Source organism: Oncorhynchus masou, chromosome 32, assembly GCF_036934945.1.
Source record: "Oncorhynchus masou masou isolate Uvic2021 chromosome 32, UVic_Omas_1.1, whole genome shotgun sequence".
Taxonomy (NCBI): Eukaryota; Metazoa; Chordata; class Actinopteri; order Salmoniformes; family Salmonidae; genus Oncorhynchus; species Oncorhynchus masou.
In genome coordinates this window covers 93341654-93357033 of record NC_088243.1, presented here as the reverse complement: position 1 = coordinate 93357033, position 15380 = coordinate 93341654, and the positions used below count along the sequence as shown (strand labels likewise).

General features: G+C 50.0%; 1 protein-coding gene across 5 annotated transcripts in view; it reads right to left on the bottom strand.

The window, feature by feature from the left end:
* Nucleotides 1-15380, bottom strand: part of LOC135526811 (transcriptional regulator ATRX-like) — a 117933-nt gene that overhangs the window by 54511 nt on the left and 48042 nt on the right. For 4 of the 5 annotated variants that reach the window (XR_010453356.1, XM_064955483.1, XM_064955485.1 and 1 more), the window contains 7 exons: nt 10451-10517; nt 10172-10305; nt 9862-10053; nt 7534-7778; nt 7008-7193; nt 6021-6186; nt 697-806 (listed from right to left, as the gene is read on the bottom strand). Coding sequence is in view for 4 of the 5 variants with exons in the window: in XM_064955483.1 (XP_064811555.1) it covers nt 697-806; nt 6021-6186; nt 7008-7193; nt 7534-7778; nt 9862-10053; nt 10172-10305; nt 10451-10517 (1100 nt within the window). In the remaining variant the exon portion in view is untranslated. The remainder of the gene's footprint in view (nt 1-696; nt 807-6020; nt 6187-7007; nt 7194-7533; nt 7779-9861; nt 10054-10171; nt 10306-10450; nt 10518-15380) is intronic. The other variant, XM_064955484.1, reaches the window with a different exon arrangement.

Sequence of the window (15380 nt, the reverse complement as noted above, 5' to 3'; positions counted from 1 at the left end):
TTCTTGGGGACCTTCAATGCTGCAGAAACATTTTGGTACCCTTCCCCAGATCTGTACCTCGACACAATCCTGTCTCGGAGCTCCACGGACAATTTATTTGACCTCATGGCTTGGTTTTTGCTCTAACATACACTGTCAACTGTGGGACATTATATAGACAGGTGTATTTGTTTCCAAATCATGTCCAATCAGTTGAATTTACCACAGGTGGACTCCAAATCAAGTTGTAGGAACATCTCAAGGATGATAGATGGAAACAGGATGCACCTGAGCTCAATTTCGAGTCTCATAGCAAAGGGTCTGAATACAGAGATATGATATGTTTTTTATTTAAGACATTTGAAAACAGATCTAAATAAACGTTTTTGCTTTGTCATTATGGGGTAGTGTGTGTAGATCGCTGAGGATTTTTATTTATTTAATCCATTTTAGAATAAGGCTGTAACGTAACAAAATGTGGAAAAAGTCAAGGGGTCTGAATACTTTCTGAATGCACCGTACAGAGACAAAGGGTGAAGTAGAACGTGTGCAGGGTTACCCCCTAGTGGTAAAAGCAGGTAATTACAGGGTCAGATGAGATAAATGGTGGAAGTAGACATTATGCTCCTCCCACAACTAGAGAAACACCAACCTTTCTATAGGAAGACAGAAATGAAAGTCTAAAACAGAAACAACAGGTGGCTGGGTGGTACAGACCTGCAGTGTTTTTCCCAGACCCATACAGTGAGCCAGGATACATCCAGAACCAGAGTTCTTGTTGGTTTTCTTCACGGACTCACAACAGCAGTCCCACATGAACTGGACCCCTAGAGAGACAGACACAGACACCTCACTCAACACCCAAAGCATTTCTGAAGACGTGTCTGTTCGGCGTTGACGCAGACGGCTGTGAAGCATGGTAATGATGAGGTAATGACTTGATGAGGTAATGACTTGATGAGGTAATGACTTGATGAGGTAATGACTTGATGAGTAAACAAGTAAAAGCAGCGCTCCATTCACTATACCATCAACATTATGATGAAAGACTTTCTCTACCTGTTGGTTTGGTTTCTACCACTGGTTCTACTACCGCTACCACTGGTTCTACTACCGCTACCACTGGTTCTACTACCGCCGGTTCTACTACCACTGGTTCTACTACCACTGGTTCTACTACCGCTACCACTGGTTCTACTACCACTGGATCTACTACCGCTACCACTGGTTCTACTACCACCGGTTCTACTACCGCTACCGCCGGTTCTACTACCACTACCACTGGTTCTACTACCACTGGTTCTACTACCGCTACCACTGGTTCTACTACCACTGGTTCTACTACCGCTACCACCGGTTCTACTACCACTGGTTCTACTACCGCTACCACCGGTTCTACTACCACTGGTTCTACTACCGCTACCACCGGTTCTACTACCACTGGTTCTACTACCGCTACCGCCGGTTCTACTACCGCTACCGCCGGTTCTACTACCGCTACCGCCGGTTCTACTACCGCTACCGCCGGTTCTACTACCACTGGTTCTACTACCGCTACCACTGGTTCTACTACCACTGGTGCTACTACCGCCACCACTGGTTCTACTACCACTGGTTCTACTACCGCTACCGCCGGTTCTACTACCGCTACCGCCGGTTCTACTACCACTGGTTCTACTACCGCTACCGCCGGTTCTACTACCGCTACCGCCGGTTCTACTACCGCTACCACTGGTTCTACTACCGCTACCACTGGTTCTAATACCACTGGTTCTACTACCGCTACCACTGGTTCTACTACCACTGGTTCTACTACCGCTACCACTGGTTCTACTACCACTGGTTCTACTACCGCTACCACTGGATCTACTACCACTGGTTCTACTACCGCTACCACTGGTTCTACTACCACTGGTTCTACTACCGCTACCACTGGTTCTACTACCACTGGTTCTACTACCGCTACCACTGGTTCTACTACCACTGGTTCTATTACCGCTACCACTGGTTCTACTACCACTGATTCTACTACCGCTACCGCCGGTTCTACTACCACTGGTTCTACTACCGCTACCGCCGGTTCTACTACCGCTACCGCCGGTTCTACTACCGCTACCGCCGGTTCTACTACCACTGGTTCTACTACCGCTACCACTGGTTCTACTACCACTGGTTCTACTACCGCTACCACTGGTTCTACTACCACTGGTTCTATTACCGCTACCACTGGTTCCATTACCGCTACCACTGGTTCTACTACCACTGATTCTACTACCGCTACCGCCGGTTCTACTACCACTGGTTCTACTACCGCTACCGCCGGTTCTACTACCGCTACCGCCGGTTCTACTACCGCCGGTTCTACTACCGCTACCGCCGGTTCTACTACCGCTACCGCCGGTTCTACTACCGCTACCGCCGGTTCTACTACCACTGGTTCTACTACCGCTACCACTGGTTCTACTACCACTGGTTCTACTACCGCTACCACTGGTTCTACTACCACTGGTGCTACTACCGCCACCACTGGTTCTACTACCACTGGTTCTACTACCGCTACCGCCGGTTCTACTACCGCTACCGCCGGTTCTACTACCACTGGTTCTACTACCGCTACCGCCGGTTCTTCTACCACTGGTTCTACTACCGGTTCTACTACCGCTACCGCCGGTTCTTCTACCGCTGGTTCTACTACCGCTACCGCCGGTTCCACTACCGCCGGTTCTCCTACCGCTACCGCCGGTTCCACTACCGCCGGTTCCCCTACCGCCGGTTCTCCTACCGCTACCGCCGGTTCTACTACCGCCGGTTCTACTACCGCTACCGCCGGTTCTACGACCGCCGGTTCTACTACCGCTACCGCCGGTTCTACTACCGATACTACTACCGCTACCGCCGGTACTACTACCGCCGGTTCTGCCACCGCCGGTTCTACTACCGCTACCGCCGGTTCTACTACCGCTACCGCTACCACTGGTTCTACTACCACTGGTGCTACTACCGCTACCACTGGTTCTACTACCACTGGTGCTACTACCGCCACCACTGGTTCTACTACCACTGGTTCTACTACCGCTACCGCCGGTTCTACTACCACTGGTTCTCCTACCGCTACCGCCGGTTCTACTACCGCTACCGCCGGTTCTACTACCGCCACCGCCGGTTCTCCTACCGCCACCGCCGGTTCTCCTACCGCTACCGCCGGTTCTACGACCGCCAGTTCTACTACCGCTACTCCTACCGCCACCGCCGGTTCTACTACCGCCACCGCCGGTTCTACTACCGCCACCGCCGGTTCTACTACCGCCGGTTCTACTACCGCTACCGCCGGTTCAACTACCGCCGGTTCTACTGCCGCCGGTTCTGCTACAGCTACCGCCGGTTCTACTACCGCTACCGCCGGTTCTGCCACCGCCGGTTCTACTACCGCTACCGCCGGTTCTGCTCTACTACTACTATCACTGCTACTACTATTAATGCTACTGCTACTAATGCTGCTACTACTAATACTATTAATGCTACTACTACTACTAATACTATTAATGCTGCTGCTACTACTACTAATGCTGCTGCTACTACTAATGCTGCTGCTACTAATGCTGCTACTACTACTAATGCTGCTACTACTACTAATGCTACTACTACTACTAATACTATTAATGCTACTGCTAGTCATGCTGTTACTACTACTACTAATGCTGCTACTACTACTAATGCTACTACTACTACTAATGCTACTACTACTAATGCTGCTACTACTACTATTACTACTACTACTACTAATACTATTAATGCTACTGCTAGTCATGCTGTTACTACTACTACTAATGCTGCTACTACTAATAATGCTACTGCTGCTACTACTAATGCTGCTACTACTACTATTACTGCTACTACTACTACTAATACTATTAATGCTGCTGCTACTACTACTACTAATACTACTAATGCTGCTACTATTACTACTACTACTACTAATACTATTAATGCTACTGCTAGTAATGCTGTTACTACTACTACTAATGCTGCTGCTGCTACTAATAATGCCACCTGCCGCACCTGCTGCACTGCTGCTACTACTAACAATGCCACCGCTGCTAATGCTGCTACTACTACCACCGCTGCTGCTGCTACTGCTGCTACTACTAATGCTGCTACTGGTGGCACAATGCTGCTGCTGGTGGCAATAATGCCACTGCTGCTGCTACTAATGCTGCTACCACCTGGCAATGCTGCTGCTGCTACCACCGCACCACTAATGCTGCTACCACTGCTGCTGGTGCCACCGCTGCTAATGCTGCTACCACTACTACTGCTAATGCTGCCACCACTGCTACCACTACTAATGCTACTACCTGCTGCCACCACCACCACTACCACTACCACTGCACTGCTGCTGCTGCTGCTGCTACCACCGCTACTGCTGCTACCACTGCCACTGCTGCTACTACTAATGCTACTACTGCTGCTACTACTACTGCGCTACCACAACTACTACCACTAATGCTGCCACTACTACCACCACCTGCTGCTGCTGCTGCTACTGCCACCACTGCTGCTGCTTCACTACTGCTGCTGGCACTACTACTAATGCTGCTTCTACTACTAATGCTGCCACTACTACTACTACTACTACTACTGCTGCTACTACTAATGCTGCTTCTACTACTAATGCTGCTACTACTACTACTACTAATGCTGCTACTACTACTAATGCTGCTACTACTACTACTAATGCTGCTACTACTACTACTAATGCTGCTACTACTACTACTAATGCTGCTACTACTACTACTAATGCTGCTACTACTACTACTAATGCTGCTACTACTACTACTAATGCTGCTACTACTACTACAACTAATGCTGCTACTACTACTACAACTACTACAACAACTACTACTACTTCTGCTGCTACTACTACTAATGCTGCCACTACTACTACTACTACTACTACTACTGCTACTACTACTAATGCTACTACTAATGCTGCTACTACTACTACTAATGCTGCTACTACTACTACTACTGCTTCTACTACTACTACTGCTACTGCTGCTAATGCTGCTACTACTACTACTACTACTGCTGCTAATGCTGCTACTACTACTAATGCTGCTACTACTACTACTACTACTACTACTGCTACTGCTACTGCTGCTAATGCTGCTACTACTACTAATGCTGCTACTACTACTACTACTACTGCTACTACATTTACATTTAAGTCATTTAGCAGACGCTCTTATCCAGAGCTACTACTGCTACTGCTACTACTACTACTATTACTACATCTTCACTATGGGCTCTACTACTACTGCTACTACTACATCTTCACTATGGGCTCTACTACTACTGCTACTACTACATCTTCACTATGGGCTCTACTACTACTACTACTACTACTACTACTACTACATCTTCACTATGAGCTCTACTACTACTGCTACTACTACTACTACTACTACTACATCTTCACTATGAGCTCTACTACTACTGCTACTACTACTACTACTACTACTACTACTACTACTACTACATCTTCACTATGAGCTCTACTACTACTGCTACTACTACTACTACTACTACTACTACTACTACTACTACATCTTCACTATGAGCTCTACTACTACTGCTACTACTACTACTACTACTACTACTACTGCTACTACTACATCTTCACTATGAGCTCTACTACTACTGCTACTACTACTACTACTACTACTACTGCTACTACTACATCTTCACTATGGGCTCTACTACTACTGCTACTGCTACTACTACTACTACACCTTCACCATGGGCTCCACTACTACTACTACTACTATTCCACCTTCACCATGGGCTCCACTACTACTACTACTACTATTCCACCTTCACTATGGGCTCTACTACTACTGCTACTACTACATCTTCACTATGGGCTCTACTACTACTGCTACTACTACATCTTCACTATGGGCTCTACTACTACTACTACTACTACTACTACTACTCCACCTTCACCATGGGCTCCACTACTACACCAGCATGTCTCTCACCGTCGACCTGGTGTGGTTTGAGCTTAGTGACCAGATTGCGGTGAACCTGCACCATGGGCTCCTTGGTCTCCTCGTCTTCATCCAGCACCAGCTTGGTTGTGATTGGACAAGCCACGGCGGACGCCTCCTCCACCACGAGTACCTGGTCGGGAGGGACATGTAGAGTCTAGTCTAAAAGCATTACAGTCTGCACATATACAAATACATACATTTTATGGTTTTATGTTCCTAGGAGTTTAGGGCAGCTGAGAGACTGTTCTGCTGGTTGGGACAGGTTATGTTCCTAGGAGTTTAGGGCAGCTGGGAGACTGTTCTGCTGGTTGGGACAGGTTATGTTCCTAGGAGTTTAGGGCAGCTGGGAGACTGTTCTGCTGGTTGGGACAGGTTATGTTCCTAGGAGTTTAGGGCAGCTGAGAGACTGTTCTGCTGGTTGGGACAGGTTATGTTCCTAGGAGTTTAGGGCAGCTGGGAGACTGTTCTGCTGGTTGGGACAGGTTATGTTCCTAGGAGTTTAGGGCAACTATGAGACTGTTCTGCTGGTTGGGACAGGTTATGTTCCTAGGAGTATAGGGCAGCTGGGAGACTGTTCTGCTGGTTGGGACAGGTTATGTTCCTAGGAGTATAGGGCAGCTGGGAGACTGTGCTGCTGGTTGGGACAGGTTATGCTCCTAGGAGTTTAGGGCAGCTGCTCTTCTCGTCTACAAGCATTTAAACCTTTACAGACAGACAAATTCACACTAAGCGACTTCTACTCTATTCAACAAGTGTTTAAAGTAAATGTATACTCTATGTGATCCCTGTGATAACTGATCATAGCCGGCACCATGCGCTTATCTGAGCCACAAAGGACCACACATCCATCTGACTCCTCAGTTTGGAGTCCACTCATTGACTCAAGTCAATCATTATCTTCATTTCCACCCCATAAGCAGATGCCATGACAACAGCCAGTCTTCCTGGGGTCCATACACACAGTTGACTTTTTACCTCTCTGAGCTTCTCCCTGAGCTGCTCCCTCTCAGCGATGCGTCTCCTCCTCTCCTCCTCCTCCTTCAGGGCATCCCTCGTTTCCGTCCTCAGCTTGTCGTCCTTGAGGATTTTTCTGATCTTCTTCCTCTGTCCTTTAGGAGTGTCTCCATCCTCCTTCCCCGAGCCGTCCTCTCCTGACCCGCTCTGGAGGAGAGGGAATGAGGGTTAACCTCTGACTTTTCAACGTCAACCCCCAGGGGTCAACTAACCAATCACACATTGTGAACGTGGTAACCAATCAATTTGAATTCCAGACCAAATTCTATATTTGTAAGGTGAATATCTTCTCCCTTCATTTCCCCCCTCACACCCCCCCATACCTTCTCCCTTCCTTCCCACCCCCCTCCCCCCCATATCTTCTCCTGTCCCCCCCCCCCATACCCCCCCCCCTATCTTCTCCTTTCCCCCCCCCCCCATACCTTCCCCCCCCTTCTCCTTTCCCCCCATACCTTCTCCCCTCTCCTTCCTCCCCCCTCCCCCATACCTTCTCATCAGATGAAGAGTCCTGAACCTTGATGCGACGGCGTTTCTTCTTCTGGGCGTAGCTCCTCTCCTCCTTCTTCTTCTTCTTCTTCTTGGAGGAGCGCGTGGTCCTCCTGCGACTGCTGCCCTCCTCTGACTCCTCCTCTGACTCCTCCTCCTCCTCCTCACTGATCTCCTCACTAACTCCTGACTCACTGCTGCTAGCCGACTCCTCAGAGTCTACGTCTGCTGAGTCATCACTGCCCACTGGGGAGGGAGAGGGGAGAGAGAGAGAGAGAGGGTCGAGAGAGAGAGAGAGGGTCGAGAGAGAGGGTCGAGAGAGAGAGAGAGGGTCGAGAGAGAGAGAGACGAGAGAGAGAGAGAGGGTCGAGAGAGAGAGAGAGAGAGAGAGGGTCGAGAGAGAGAGAGAGTCGAGAGAGAGGGTCGAGAGAGAGAGGGTCGAGAGAGAGGGTCGAGAGAGAGGGTCGAGAGAGAGGGTCGAGAGAGTCGAGAGAGAGAGAGTCGAGAGAGAGAGAGGGTCGAGAGAGAGAGAGAGGGTCGAGAGAGAGAGAGGGTCGAGAGAGAGGGTCGAGAGAGAGAGAGAGAAAGGGGAGAGAGAGGGTCGAGAGAGAGAGGGTCGAGAGAGAGAGAGGGTCGAGAGAGAGAGAGAGAGGGTCGAGAGAGAGAGAGAGAGGGTCGAGAGAGAGAGAGGGTCGAGAGAGAGAGAGAGGGTCGAGAGAGAGGGAGGGTCGAGAGAGAGGGAGGGTCGAGAGAGAGAGAGGGTCGAGAGAGAGAGAGAGAGGGTCGAGAGAGAGAGAGAGAGGGTCGAGAGAGAGAGAGTGGGTCGAGAGAGAGAGAGAGAGGGTCGAGAGAGAGAGGGTCGAGAGAGAGAGAGGGAGGGTCGAGAGAGAGGGAGGGTCGAGAGAGAGCGAGGGTCGAGAGAGAGGGAGGGTCGAGAGAGAGGGAGGGTCGAGAGAGAGGGAGGGTCGAGAGAGAGGGAGGGTCGAGAGAGAGGGAGGGAGGGTCGAGAGAGAGAGAGGGTCGAGAGAGAGAGAGGGTCGAGAGAGAGAGAGTGGGTCGAGAGAGAGAGAGTGGGTCGAGAGAGAGAGAGAGAGGGTCGAGAGAGAGAGAGGGTCGAGAGAGAGAGGGTCGAGAGAGAGAGGGGTCGAGAGAGAGAGGGTCGAGAGAGAGAGGGTCGAGAGAGAGAGGGTCGAGAGAGAGAGGGTCGAGAGAGAGAGGGTCGAGAGAGAGAGAGTCGAGAGAGAGAGGGTCGAGAGAGAGAGGGTCGAGAGAGAGAGGGTCGAGAGAGAGAGGGTCGAGAGAGAGAGGGTCGAGAGAGAGAGGGTCGAGAGAGAGAGGGTCGAGAGAGAGAGAGGGTCGAGAGAGAGAGAGGGTCGAGAGAGAGAGAGGGGAGAGAGAGGGGAGAGAGAGGGGGAGAGAGAGAGAGAGGGAGAGAGAGAGAGAGGGTCGAGAGAGAGACAGGGTCGAGAGAGAGAGAGAGAGAGAGGGTCGAGAGAGAGAGAGGGTCGAGAGAGAGAGAGGGTCGAGAGAGAGAGAGGGTCGAGAGAGAGAGGGTCGAGAGAGAGAGAGGGCGAGAGAGAGAGAGGCGAGAGAGAGAGAGGGTCGAGAGAGAGAGAGGGTCGAGAGAGAGAGGGTCGAGAGAGAGAGAGGGTCGAGAGAGAGAGAGGGTCGAGAGAGAGAGAGGGTCGAGAGAGGGTCGAGAGAGAGAGGGTCGAGAGAGAGGGGTCGAGAGAGAGAAGCGAGAGAGAGAGGGCGAGAGAGAGAGAGAGAGGGTCGAGAGAGAGAGAGAGAGGGTCGAGAGAGAGAGAGAGAGAGAGGGTCGAGAGAGAGAGGGTCGAGAGAGAGAGGGAGAGGGTCGAGAGAGAGAGAGAGAGGGTCGAGAGAGAGAGAGAGAGAGAGAGAGAGGCGAGAGAGAGGCGAGAGAGAGAGGAGAGAGAGAGAGGCGAGAGAGAGAGGCGAGAGAGAGAGGCGAGAGAGAGAGCGAGAGAGAGGCGAGAGAGAGAGGCGAGAGAGAGAGAGAGAGAGAGAGAGAGCGAGAGAGAGGCGAGAGAGAGAGAGGCGAGAGAGAGAGAGGCGAGAGAGAGGCGAGAGAGAGAGAGGCGAGAGAGAGAGAGGCGAGAGAGAGGCGAGAGAGAGAGAGGCGAGAGAGAGAGAGGCGAGAGAGAGAGAGGCGAGAGAGAGAGAGGCGAGAGAGAGGTAAAGCTGAGTGAAAACAGTCATAGCAGTTTGCAGAGTAGGACATTCATTCTGTTCCATAGGTGTTGCCAGACAGTCGGCCAGACAGAGCGCCAGACAGAGCGCCAGACAGCCACACTGACAACCCCCATACCTTTCCGTCTGGTCCTCTTGGTCTCCTTCTTCCCCTTGCTGGCTGGTTTCTCTTTCTCCTCTCCTGACTCTCCCTCGCTCAGAGTCAGTTTGTGGCGGAGCAGCCGGTGGCGACGCCCCCCACTCTTCTTCACATCCATGTCAGAGCCAGAGTCCCCTTCCTCCTCCTCCTCCTCCTCTTCCTCACCATCATCTGCTTAGGGGAACACAAGCAGTTATTTGTGGTTTCTACATCTGGTGACGTTAAACACTAGTGGTGGAATGAAGCACTGCAGAATCACTAACGTATCAACAACCTGAACGTAACCCACCCTCCTCCTCCTCCTCTTCCTCATCCTCTCCTCCCTTCCTCTGTTCCTTCTCTTCTCCGTCCTCGTCAGAGCTCTCCTCTGCTCCTGAAGAGTAGTTAGCCTTGATCTGGGCCAGCAGCATCTTCTTGGCAATCCTATTGAGGAAGGAAAGGACACAAGGAAAGGACACAAGGAAAGGACACAAGGAAAGGAAATAAGAAAAGGACTGTCACAGTCAGCTGGTTGAGGAGCATGCGGTTTGAGGACATATTTGGTTTGTGTTTATGAAAATATTTAGACCTGTTTTCTGGATCATCATCATCATCATCAGCCGCCATCTGAGAAGCGTCATGGTTACCTTCTTCTCCTACAGACACAGAGAACCAGGGTTAGAGGCTGTGTTTTCCACAAAGACCAGGGGTTAGAGGCTGTGTTTTCCACAAAGACCAGGGTTAGAGGCTGTGTTTTCCACAAAGGCAGGGTTAGAGGCTGTGTTTTCCACAAAGACCAGGGTTAGAGGCTGTGTTTTCCACAAAGGCCAGGGGTTAGAGGCTGTGTTTTCCACAAAGACCAGGGTTAGAGGCTGTGTTTTCCACAAAGACCAGGGTTAGAGGCTGTGTTTTCCACAAAGACCAGGGTTAGAGGCTGTGTTTTCCACAAAGACCAGGGTTAGAGGCGGTGTTTTCCACAAAGACCAGGGTTAGAGGCTGTGTTTTCCACAAAGACCAGGGTTAGAGGCTGTGTTTTCCACAAAGACCAGGGTTAGAGGCTGTGTTTTCCACAAAGACCAGGGTTAGAGGCTGTGTTTTCCACAAAGACCAGGGTTAGAGGCTGTGTTTTCCACAAAGACCAGGGGTTAGAGGCTGTTTTCCACAAAGAAGTCCAGGGGTTAGAGGCTGTGTTTTCCACAAGAGCTGGCCGTCATCTACTCAGCCCATGCTGCTGAATTTGCACACCCCATGACATATAATGGTAACAATGTAATATAAATATAATGTAATATAAATGGTAACAATGTAATATAAATGTAATATAATGGTAACAATGTAATATAAATATAATGTAATATAATGGTAACAATGTAATATAAATATAATGTAATATAAATGTAATATAAATGGTAACAATGTAATATAAATGTAATATAATGGTAACAATGTAATATAAATATAATGTAATATAAATGTAATATAAATAGTAACAATGTAATATAAATATAATGTAATATAAATGTAATATAAAAATGTCATATAAATATAATGTAATATAAAATGTTATATAAAAATAAATATGTAATATAAATATGTAATATAAATGTAATATAAATGTAATGTAATATAAATGGTCATGTCATATAAATATAATGTAATATAAATGGCCGGCCGCTAAGACAGCAGCCTCTCGCCGGCCGCTAAGACAGCAGCCTCTCGCCGGCCGCTAAGACAGCAGCCTCTCGCCGACCGCTAAGACAGCAGCCTCTCGCCGACCGCTAAGACAGCAGCCTCTCGCCGGCCGCTAAGACAGCAGCCTCTCGCCGGCCGCTAAGACAGCAGCCTCTCGCCGGCCGCTAGACAACAGCCTCTCGCCGGGCCGCTAAGACAACAGCCTCTCGCCGGCCGCTAAGACAACAGCCTCTCGCCGGCCGCTAGACAACAGCCTCTCGCCGGGCCGCTAAGACAACAGCCTCTCGCCGGGCCGCTAAGACAACAGCCTCTCGCCGGGCCGCTAAGACAACAGCCTCTCGCCGGCCGCTAAGACAACAGCCTCTCGCCGGGTGGAATTAACTTCACGTAAACATCAGATGTTTCCCAGATCTCACCTGGTCTCCAGAAGTAAAGCTGTGGACTTCAACACCTGTTCTATTAACAACATGTGACTTTCAGAGCAAAAAACTGAAACCTGGAAAATCTAAACATACGGAATTTGCGAAAGAACAAAACGGAATCCGACAAAATTAAATGTCATAGGATCCTACCGAATGATAATTTCACATTAAAATGTAGGATGTCTCAAATCAGAACAATAACCCCCGAAGACATTTCTTCTCTTTTTATTTAACCTTTAATTTATTTTTCAAGACAGTGTTGGGCTATTTACCGAATATTCCAGTTTTAAGAAAATAAAATCATTTGAAGAACCACCATCACTGTGGTAATTAAGCCTTGTAGTAAAGCTGTAAATTAGACTTCCATTTCAGGAGAAATGGCTTAATGTTCTCTTACTTTACAACAAAACTTTCTCCGTGTCCAACAAGCTCTCTTCCCTTAACCCTGTTCTGAACACCTCCAAAACATGTGGTTAGGTTAGAACAATGCCCCTCTCCCCACAGGTGTTATTACTACCTCTGAGGGTTTAGAGCTTGAGGTAGTCACCTCATACCAGTACTTGGGAGTATGGCTCAACGGTACACTGTCCTTCTCTCAGCACATATCAAAGCTGCCGGCTAAAGTTCAATCTAGACGTGGTTTCCTCCATCGTAATCGCTCCTCTTTCACCCCAGCTGCCAAACTAACCCTGATTCAGATGACCATCTTACCCATGCTAGATTACAGAGACATAATTTATAGATCGGCAGGTAAGGGTGCTCTCGAGCAGCTAGATGTTCTTTACCATTCGGCCATCAGATTTTCCACCAATGCTCCTTATAGGACACATCACTGCACTCTATACTCCTCTGTAAACTGGTCATCTCTGTATACCCGTCGCAAGACCCACTGGTTGATGCTTATTTATAAAACCTCTTAGGCCTCACTCCCCTCTATCTGAGATATCTACTGCAGCCCTCATCCTCCACCCGTTCACCCCTCCCTATCTGAGATATCTACTGCAGCCCTCATCCTCCACCCGTTCACTCCCCCCTATCTGAGATATCTACTGCAGCCCTCATCCTCCACATACAACACCCGTTCACTAATCCCTATCTGAGATACCTACTGTAGCCCTCATCCTCCACCTGTTCACTCCCCCCTATCTGAGATATCTACTGCGGCCCTCATCCTCCACATCCTCCACCCGTTCACTCCCCCCTATCTGAGATATCTACTGCAGCCCTCATCCTCCACCCGTTCACTCCCCCCTATCTGAGATATCTACTGCAGCCCTCATCCTCCACATCCTCCACCCGTTCACTCCCCCCTATCTGAGATATCTACTGCGGCCCTCATCCTCCACATCCTCCACCCGTTCACTCCCCCCTATCTGAGATATCTACTGCGGCCCTCATCCTACACATACAACACCTGTTCACCCCTCCCTATCTGAGATATCTACTGCAGCCCTCATCCTCCACCCGTTCACCCCTCCCTATCTGAGATATCTACTGCAGCCCTCATCCTCCACCCGTTCACTCCCCCCTATCTGAGATATCTACTGCAGCCCTCATCCTCCACCCGTTCACTCCCCCCTATCTGAGATATCTACTGCAGCCCTCATCCTCAACTGGAATCTAAACTATACGGAATTTGCACCCGTTCACTCCCCCTATCTGAGATATCTACTGCAGCCCTCATCCTCCACCCGTTCACTCCTCCCTATCTGAGATATCTACTGCAGCCCTCATCCTCCACCCGTTCACTCCTCCCTATCTGAGATATCTACTGCAGCCCTCATCCTCCACCCGTTCACTCCCCCTATCTGAGATATCTACTGCAGCCCTCATCCTCCACCCGTTCACTCCCAACCATATCTGAGATATCTACTGCAGCCCTCATCCTCCACCCGTTCACTCCTCCCTATCTGAGATATCTACTGCAGCCCTCATCCTCCACCCGTTCACTCCCCCCTATCTGAGATATCTACTGCAGCCCTCATCCTCCACCCGTTCACTCCTCCCTATCTGAGATATCTACTGCAGCCCTCATCCTCCACCTGTTCACTCCTCCCTATCTGAGATATCTACTGCAGCCCTCATCCTCCACCTGTTCACTCCTCCCTATCTGAGATATCTACTGCAGCCCTCATCCTCCACATACAACACCCGTTCACTCCCCCCTATCTGAGATATCTACTGCAGCCCTCATCCTACACATACAACACCCGTTCACTCCCCCCTATCTGAGATATCTACTGCAGCCCTCATCCTACACATACAACACCCGTTCACTCCCCCCTATCTGAGATATCTACTGCAGCCCTCATCCTACACCCGTTCACTCCTCCCTATCTGAGATATCTACTGCAGCCCTCATCCTCCACCCGTTCACTCCCCCCTATCTGAGATATCTACTGCAGCCCTCATCCTACACCCGTTCACTCCCCCCTATCTGAGATATCTACTGCAGCCCTCATCCTCCACCCGTTCACTCCCCCCTATCTGAGATATCTACTGCAGCCCTCATCCTCCACATCCTCCACCCGTTCACTCCCCCCTATCTGAGATATCTACTGCAGCCCTCATCCTCCACCTGTTCACTCCTCCCTATCTGAGATATCTACTGCAGCCCTCATCCTCCACATCCTCCACCCGTTCACTCCCCCCTATCTGAGATATCTACTGCAGCCCTCATCCTCCACATACAACACCTGTTCACTCCTCCCTATCTGAGATATCTACTGCAGCCCTCATCCTCCACCCGTTCACTCCTCCCTATCTGAGATATCTACTGCAGCCCTCATCCTCCACCCGTTCACTCCCCCCTATCTGAGATATCTACTGCAGCCCTCATCCTCCACCCGTTCACCCCTCCCTATCTGAGATATCTACTGCAGCCCTCATCCTCCACATACAACACCTGTTCACTCCTCCCTATCTGAGATATCTACTGCAGCCCTCATCCTCCACATACAACACCCGTTCACTCCCCCCTATCTGAGATATCTACTGCAGCCCTCATCCTCCACCCGTTCACTCCTCCCTATCTGAGATATCTACTGCAGCCCTCATCCTCCACATACAACACCCGTTCACTCCCCCCTATCTGAGATATCTACTGCAGCCCTCATCCTCCACCCGTTCACTCCCCCCTATCTGAGATATCTACTGCAGCCCTCATCCTACACCCGTTCACTCCCCCCTATCTGAGATATCTACTGCAGCCCTCATCCTCCACCCGTTCACTCCCCCCTATCTGAGATATCTACTGCAGCCCTCATCCTCCACCCGTTCACCCCTCCCTATCTGAGATATCTACTGCAGCCCTCATCCTCCACCCGTTCACTCCTCCCTATCTGAGATATCTACTGCAGCCCTCATCCTCCACCCGTTCACTCCCCCCTATCTGAGATATCTACT